This window comes from Microtus ochrogaster, chromosome 6, assembly GCF_000317375.1.
Source record: "Microtus ochrogaster isolate Prairie Vole_2 chromosome 6, MicOch1.0, whole genome shotgun sequence".
NCBI classification, from domain to species: Eukaryota; Metazoa; Chordata; class Mammalia; order Rodentia; family Cricetidae; genus Microtus; species Microtus ochrogaster.
In genome coordinates, this window is record NC_022013.1 from 79,434,455 (window position 1) to 79,442,786 (window position 8,332).

The following is an 8,332-nucleotide window of genomic DNA, read 5'->3' on the forward strand; positions in this document are numbered from 1 at the left end:
TAGTGAAGGTGCACAGCATTACTGAAGGTGCACAGCGCATAGACGGACATGGTGCACCTAGTCCTTGGGCATCTGGGCTAAGCTTGGGAACTTACTGTTGATTCAGTCTCTGGAGTCAACCTGGCTCCTTCCCCCATCTTGCTACTACCTGGTGCAGCTTCTGTGAAGGAGCCGTGTTTTTTCTCTGCTACCCCCACAGTCTGCTCACGGAGCTGGGTGGATTTTTGTTAGCATCTGAATGGAAGCCTGCCTCACTGTGCATCAGAGCTCTGGGGCTGCACACATGAATGCAGCACCGGTGATGTTCTAATAAGTAGATAGGTAATAGTGGACAAGCTGGACCACGGCGCTCCTTCCCGGGACAGCCAGGTGATGCGTCAGTCAGTGACACCCATGATGATAGCTAAGTGACGAGAGACTTGGGTAATGGGGACAAAGAAGGGGTCTTCAGGTAAGGACAGGGGAGGCATTGTAAGCAGCTGAGACCTGAAGCCGGCAAAGGAGTCAAACAAGCAAAAACCTGCACAGAGCTGCTATCCTACAGAAAAACAGGGCTTGGGGTTCCCAAGGCAGGGAAGCCAGGACAGTGGAGTGCACGGCTACTGAGAGTCAGTGATAAGAGGGACACCACTTCAGCCAACACCCTCTACCCTTGAACCTGACAGAGAAGTGGGAAGATACGTCAGTGGCACTGATCCCACTTTAGATAAAAACACATGCCTGTAAAAATACCTGAGGCCATTTAGAAGGCTGTGGAGATAGTGCAGTCAATAAAGTGCTCATTTGAAAGTCAGAGGACGTGAGTTTGAGCTCTAGGAATAGTTGAACATAGTAACACATGTGTGTAACTCTAGCGTGTGCTGGAGGGGAGGGGAGGTGGAGACAGGTGGATCTCCTGGGCTTACTGCTGGGCCAGCCTGTTCTCCTCAGTGGGGTCACAAAAACACCACCACCACCACAACAACAACACAACAACAACACTAGCAGCAGCAGCAGTCTCTGAGGCCTATCACACACTCACATTCATGTGTATTCACACATGCTTACATATGCACAACACGCTTTTGCTTCTGCAACTTTACGTTAGGTAAACAGCACTGGTTTGAATCCTAGGTTCGAATCCCCTCTCTCTATTAACGTCTTGGCCTGGGTGGAACAGGTGCCCTGAGAATGATGGATCGTGTGCATATCACAGACCCCAAACTTCTCAGGAGCCTTGGTGTGGGGGATGCCTGGACCCCACCAACTGTGCAGCCAGGAAAGGAAGGGGACAGTTGTAGCTGAGCTGTGCATGGCAGTATGTCAGGCTTATGGCTGGGCTGGCTAGTACCCAGGGATAGCATCCTATTGGGTAATGCTCTTGGTGGGCGGTCTTGAAGAAGGCAGCAGCCAGGATAAAGGGGTGCATGTCTAAATGAGCAGGATAGACAAGGTTGGTTTGCACACCTCCCTTTGGGTTTCTCACCTCCACAGAACAGGGGGACTGGAGCTCGCTCTTTGTGAGGAGCTAAAGAACCCGAGCCTGGGGACCTTGGCTGTGCATGCCGCTCCCCATTCAGGACCCGTGGAGAATGGCTGCCTGCTCTGCAGGAGGCTCCCAGGCCTCATTAGCTGATCTGTGCTCAATGTTCCTTCCTTCCCATTGCTCCTAAATAGCCTTAAAAACATAGTATTCTTAGCCGAGGAGAAGCCATAGAAAACATCTTTCCCGCCCACCCCTCCTCCCATACAACGAGTCCTAACAATTTAGCTTCATCATCTGTGTGAAACACTCAAGGCGCAGATCTGGAACCCACACCTTCTAAAGCTGGTCTCCCACAATCCATCATACCCCTGAGACCTCCTGGGGAGGAGGCCCAGGTAGGGTGGTCACAGGTAGGGGGAGAGGGGCTCATCCACCCTGCCACTTTCTGCTCCGGGCTCTCCCGCCTCTTCTCCCCTGACTTCAGAGACACCCTGAGCTCTGATATTCTCTTTGCTTCCCAGGCACTCTGTCTCAAACAGTTTCTCATAACAACTTCCACTGGGTTTTAGAGCTTAGGAGCAGTTCCCACAGACTCCTCTGGAGCTTATGACCAATTTCACCTCTTTAGAGACCTTCAAGGGGCATCCCCATGTTGGCATGTGTGCCTGGTTTATGCCCCTCACTCCTCAACAAAGTGAGATCTTGCGAGGATTCTATACCAAAGACTCCTATACCAAATACTCCTGGCAAAGAAAAATGACCGTGTTCATATAAAACCATCTCCGAATCATGAGGTAAACACCCTTTCATTCAGTGAGCATTTATTAAGTACTTCCTGTATACATACCCGGCACCGAATACAAGTATTTCTGTGACACAAGCCTGGCCCTGTAGGCACTTGCAATCTAGCCGGAAAGAATGGATGCAGGTCTGTATCTATGTAACTATAGGCAGTGTGCCCAAGGACAAGCATTCCCAACATGCGGTTCCCATGACTGAGCCTGGTGCACACAGGAGGTCTAGCTAGCCTGAGCCCCTGGAAAATGGGCTGGTTTCAGGTAGGAGCTCGGCTCAACATGGGTATGAATGGTAGATGCGTATACTTTCGCCCTGCAGAGCGTGGCACTCCCCTGCAGCCCTTGATATGAAGTCCTTTCTGAAGCACAGAGAGGGAGGCAAAATGGTGGCAAAAAGCCAGATTGCCCTGTATCTTGTCGTTGCCCTGGCATCAGAAGGATGTGATCTGAATCCAGTCCTGAGTCTCTGGGACACTATCTAAGTCAGGTCAGTTCTTTCCCAGTTCGTCTCTCCTGCAAGGTATTTGGTGTTTGGCCACCCTGTTTTAGGCAATCATCCTCTCTAGAAATAACCCCAAAGAGATGAAGGCTTGGTCTTGCTGCAGTCTTGGTCTTTCTTAGTTTCTATCAAGGGAGGAGTCGGAGGGGACACTTCTTCCCAGAGGACATGCAGGACAACCTCAGTCATGGCATGTATGAGCCCTTCCCGTGCTTCTGGGACAGGCGCTCTAACCTGCGTTGGCAGCCAGCCTGGCCGTTGATGAGATGTGGCTGAGAGATGCTGAGCACGAGCCCAGCAGGCAACAGGCCTGACCATGGTGTCCCATGGGGCTTGCTATCCTCTCCTTCCCAGTTCCACTGGGTCTGAGCGCCACCAAAGTCAGAAGGAACTCCGGAAGATGAGGTACATCTGCAAGGTTCTCCCCACTGCTATCACTAAGCCCACATGCTAGGCCACATCATGACCCATACTTTCTGACTCTTCACTCCCTCGTTCAATGTGGCTATTTAGGACCATTTATGAAGTCAGTGTTGCTCTGTTAGCATCCTGGAATCGTTGTACTGGAACCTGTTCCCCCCACCTCATGCACACAATGCAGGGATGTCATGGTGCGTCTAAGCTCTCCTGCATGCACCAGAAGGGCAGAGTCAGAGGCTCTTTAGTGTGCCATCTCTGTGGTTCTGAATCCGTGGATAATGGCTCTCAGTTCTGCCCACAGAGGATCAATTGCCCGCCTGCAGCTTCTCGGCAAGGCGTTACCTTGCTAGCTCTCGCCGACCCTAAATGAATCAGAGCACTCCGAGATTTGTTTTTCTTTTCTGGTGCTGGGGATCAAGTCCTTCCAGAGCCTCCCCCACTAAGCAAGTTCTGTACCCTAGGACTCTACCCTCAGTTACCTAAGATTTCTTTGTCCTTTCCTCCAGGACTGATGGAAGAATGGCCTTGTGGGCCCGTGGGTGCTGGGAGGGAGGTTATCAGTTGGCTCATCTTTAGTGAGAAAGTGTGCCCTGCCTCCAAGCAGAGCTACACATGGAGCAGACAACTCCAGTCCAGAGGGTGAAAGCTGGAGGTTTTCCTGACCTAGTACCACCATTTCCAAAATTCTGATCTGCACCAGACTTTACTGTCCTCTGCAATACAGAGTCTGGGTTGAGAGCACACTGGAAGCTCCCATCGTGGTTTGGTGCTCCCTGAGACTTTACTGTCCTCTGCAATACAGAGTCTGGGTTGAGAGCACACTGGATGGTGCTCCCTAAGAAAAGACAGCTTTGCTGTGCTGTGGCTGCCTCTAGAGCCTCCGTCCACACCAGCTCCCGGAAGGCTCTGAGGATGATTACAGACACTTACTGTGGACTCTGCTAGCTGTCCCCACATTTCCTTGCTGATATGCCTTCTTAATGCCCATCAGCAACAGGGACCTGCGGATGCTCATGAGGAGCCTTGGCTCACGCAGGTGGGGACATCTCCAATACTATTTTTACTTTATCTTTTTGTGGAATACATGAAATTGCCATCCATCACAGTCCTGCCCATTCTGGGGGTGTCACAAGCACATGGTGATGTCCGTAAAGCAGACACAAACTGTGTCTAGTCCATAGGTTACAGGACCCCAGAGCCCCGCTTCTGGGGAGGAACACCCAGGCCCACTCTGCTTGTTCTCAGCCTGTGACCACATGCCAATTTCTGCTCACAAAACAGCTGAAGAAGGTGTTCAGTTGGCCTGCAGTTTATTTCCATGGAAAACCCACATTTCCACATTCCAGCTCAACCAAATCATCTTATTGCTTGACAAGTTGGCTTAAGGTTAGGAGTGCACATCTCAGAGCAGAAGCAAGAGTCGTCTCTGTGGCTTGCCCTAGTGACCAAGAGGTTGGGATACAGTGACAGCCAGAAGACTGGAGTAGCTGCTTAGCCTTAACCACACTGGCCTTCTCAGTTTCATCTGCAGAATGGAACTAGCTCTCTCCGGTCTATTACTCAGGATGTCTATGAGGTCAGAGGCATCGGAAGGCACGTGCATCTGCTCCAGCACACATGACATACCCAGTATGGTACATGAGCTGGATACCAAGCATGGGGGAAGAGCAGGGGCTGTAGGTGATGTTTTACCTACTGGCAAACATCCCGGTGGGGATGGGCAGGACAGGAGATGTGGAGCTACTGCCCCTGAGGCACCATTGCTCTCCCAGGCCTCCCTGAATGTGAGCACCCATCTCCCTGGGGTTCTGGAAGCCTAGGAGACAGACCACTTCCACACCGCACAGCCCCAAGTATGAACTCCTTATTCCACCTGGTCTTCAGCTGAGAAACTAGGCATCTACCTCAATGGGAGGGAAACAAGCCTGGGAAACACGCCATGTGCGGCTGTCCTTAAGAGTTAATGAGCATCGTTTGTGTGTCTTGTGCCACACATTGATGGCTATGATGCCTAACACGCACGTATGAGGTGCTTCTGCTGTGCAGGCCTGGGACTCGTTACAATTAAATATCACAACCAGGTACTTCGCTGGAGGTCTCAGAAAGGGACAGCAAGATTCAAACAGAAGAAGTCAGAGGGCAGACAGGCTGAACTCAGGAAGCTGCACTAAGACGCATGGAGTGACAAAGCTTCCCACTGGGGACACGGCTTTGATCTTCACAGACAGGCTGAGCAACCCTTCCCCCATGGCTACTTTCTGTCTGGCAGCTGCTTTGCCCCAGCCCCGCTGCCATTGACCATGGTGGCCTGCCTGCAATTGTGGCAGCCGCTGTCTTTCCTCGGACGCCACTGCTCCTCCTCCCATTCATGCCCCAGCTCATTCATTCCCGGGCTCTGGCATGCTGCGGCAGCTGGGTGCCTTCACTCGTCACTCACACGCACTCCGTGTGGCAGCTTATTTCTGGCTGTGTGTGTGTGTGTGTGTGTGTGTGCGTGCGTGCGTGCGTGCGTGCGTGTGTGTGTGTGTGTGTGTGTGTGTGTGTGTGTGTGTTTGGGGGAGAAGAGCCCTCCTTTTAGAGAGACACATTTTCTTTTCTTTGTAGCCAGACTTGCTCCCAGGCCTTGTGGGGAAAAAGGGCAAGGATTGAGCCTCTGGACAGAGCAGTGCTAAGCATTTTGCAGACAGGATCCCTCTTGTGATTTCCCTGCCACTTTTCAAAGTGACACCATTTTATAGCTGAGATACTGGTGGAGAATGGTGTTCCAGGAATGCCATGCCCTGAATCAAGAAGACAGTGTGTGACCGTGTCAGTCTGGAAGCCCGGTTCTAAGGTTTCTACCAGTCCAGTGTCCTTGTCAGTATACCACGAGACCTGTTGCCTCTTTTCTGGAGGTGGCTGCTGGGATGTCACTCATCTCCACCTTCTTCCTTATGATACTGTCATGCTGCAAAGCACCTGACTTATTTCTGGTAGACACATGGCTTCAATGATCTGGGAAAGAATTATACCTAACATCCTGTAGTGCCCATTGCTGAAGCCGGGGCACCGTGTCTATTCCTGAGCTGCTGCAGTCTCTAGCTTAAACCTTCACTTCCTCAGACCTCAGTCTTTCCCAAAGTTTTCCTCATCTTTCTAAACAGGACTACACACACACACACACACACACACACACACACACACACACACCCTCAGAGCAACATGAAATGGACTGGGGTTCAAATGCTTCCAGCACATAAGGGATGCCAGTGGTAGCTGACTTTATAGCAAGGATCCTCTTATTCCCCTGAGAACCAGTGGCCCCATCTGTATGCTAAGAGGGGGACCATCTATCCCACCTCTGGATAAATTAAAAGCCCATTGCCATCTATGAAGTGCAGCGGTATCGGCTATTACTAAGCACTTTGTACTCCGGTCTGTTTCAGATATGGGTCTCATCTTTGTCCCCGGTTTAGCTCAGGTGCATAGGAATGATGGCTCCATTCTGCCTGTAGTCTGTGGTCCGTGATCTGGAAAAGATTCTCTCCTTACCCGAGATGGAACCTGCTGGACCCTCTTCACCCGACTCAGAGATTTTTCTCATGATCAGTTCTCTGTCTCCAGAGCAGGAGGCCGGCCAGGCTCACACTGCAGCCGGTCCTGCAGACACCTCCACTATGCTCAGGGTTAATGTTGTGCGTCAAACTTACGTGGAGAGAGGGTGGGTGGTGAATTCAGACCTACTCTGAGCACCCCACAGAGCCATGCTAGGGAAGTTTAAAGATTCCAGGAGCAGACGGGCCCCTGGGGAAGGTGAAGGAGCTGGGTTATGACTGACAGATTTAGCAGTTGAGCCGTGTCCTGCATCTTGATGCAGCAGCTTTGGCCCTGGGGTGGGAAGCAGAGTCCTGCAGGGACCCTACTGCTGCAGGGCCCGAGGCCATCTTTTCCCTGGAGTAGGAAGAAGAATAGCCACAGGCTATGCACCCCAAGCAAGGATGCTGGTGTGGGCGGGGTGTGCCTTCTCTTTTGATAGATGGGGTAGGTCCCAGAGGTGAGGGAATGAAAGGGGAGCTGGGAGAGGGGTGCTAAGGAGCTGTCAGTCCCGATGCCCCCTATCCAACCCCACCAGCCAGGAGCTCACTGAACTGGGCACAAAGCTCCCCTATTCCTTTCCCCGCCAGTAAGTAGAGAACGTTCCCCTGGGCCAGCCCTGGAGGAATGATCCGATGTCTCCCCAAGGAAGCCCCTACCAGACCCCCATTCAGACTTCTCTTTCAGGGTGCTACAACTTACCCTTGAGACCACAGGAGCCAGGAGAGATTGGCAGGGGCTGAAAGGAAGTGAGTCTTCAAGCCCACCTTCCCTCCCATGTCCCACGTTTCTTGTTAGACAAGATAACCTCCCCAAATCCCAGAGAAGAAAGAGATCATCTTACCCAGGGACTCAGAATGAGGGTGCTCCAGACGTGCTCTTGGCCAGCAAGCCTGCTCCTACAGGTCTGTGAGGATTAGCTGCCCGGTGCTTTAACAATAAACCCAGTTAAAGGGGAGGAATGCAGGGGTTTTCTTTCCCAGGACCGTAACCAGGCAGCCTTAAAGGGGAGTAAAAGTAGCTAGAGTGGCTTGTATCTCTCCTTGCTTTCCTGGGCTCTGCTCTCCCTCCCTCCCAGGGAACTGTATCAGAAAAAAAAAAAAAAAAGAACCCTTTGATGCCCGAGTGGCTTTTTACACACTGTGCAATTGTGGTTTGTGGTACAGTCGTGTTAAATTTTGTCTGCACTGATGTGTGTAAGAGCATAAAACAGAAATACGAGACCGAGGAGTGGGTCACCCCTGAAGCGTAAACAGAGAAGCAGAGAAGCTCTCTGGGACTGCCTGACTCAGTTTCCACTTTACACAGCAGTTGCTGGGTTGGTGGCCTAAAAGCCCCTCCCCCAGCCCTGCAATGGTTTCTGTGTTGACTGACAAGCAGTGGTCATCATTTTGCCTGTTATTTTGTTTCTTATGGAGCAGGGAGAGAAGCCTTGGGCTTGGCTAGTTCTATCCTGTTTTCTGATGTTGATGTCACTCTTCTCCTCTAGACTTTCAACCCTCATTCTGTCCCCAGTCTTAACCTTTGAGACCTGGAGATGCTCTGTTCCTTCAGGTCCTTCTTCCTCCAACTCCTCTC

The 8,332-nt window shown here is 51.6% G+C and overlaps 1 protein-coding gene across 3 annotated transcripts in view; it reads right to left on the reverse strand.

Annotated features, from left to right (window-relative positions):
- Positions 1-7,775, reverse strand: part of Camk1g (calcium/calmodulin dependent protein kinase IG) — a 25,697-nt gene extending 17,922 nt beyond the window's left edge. For 2 of the 3 annotated variants that reach the window (XM_026779765.1, XM_005348912.2), the window contains exon 1: positions 6,713-7,431. In XM_026779765.1, coding sequence (XP_026635566.1) covers positions 6,713-6,764 — 52 coding nt within the window. In that variant the 5' untranslated portion in view covers positions 6,765-7,431. Of the gene's footprint in view, positions 1-6,712; positions 7,432-7,598 lie in introns of those variants that run through there. The other variant, XM_005348914.3, reaches the window with a different exon arrangement.
- Between the last annotated feature and the right edge of the window lie 557 nt (positions 7,776-8,332).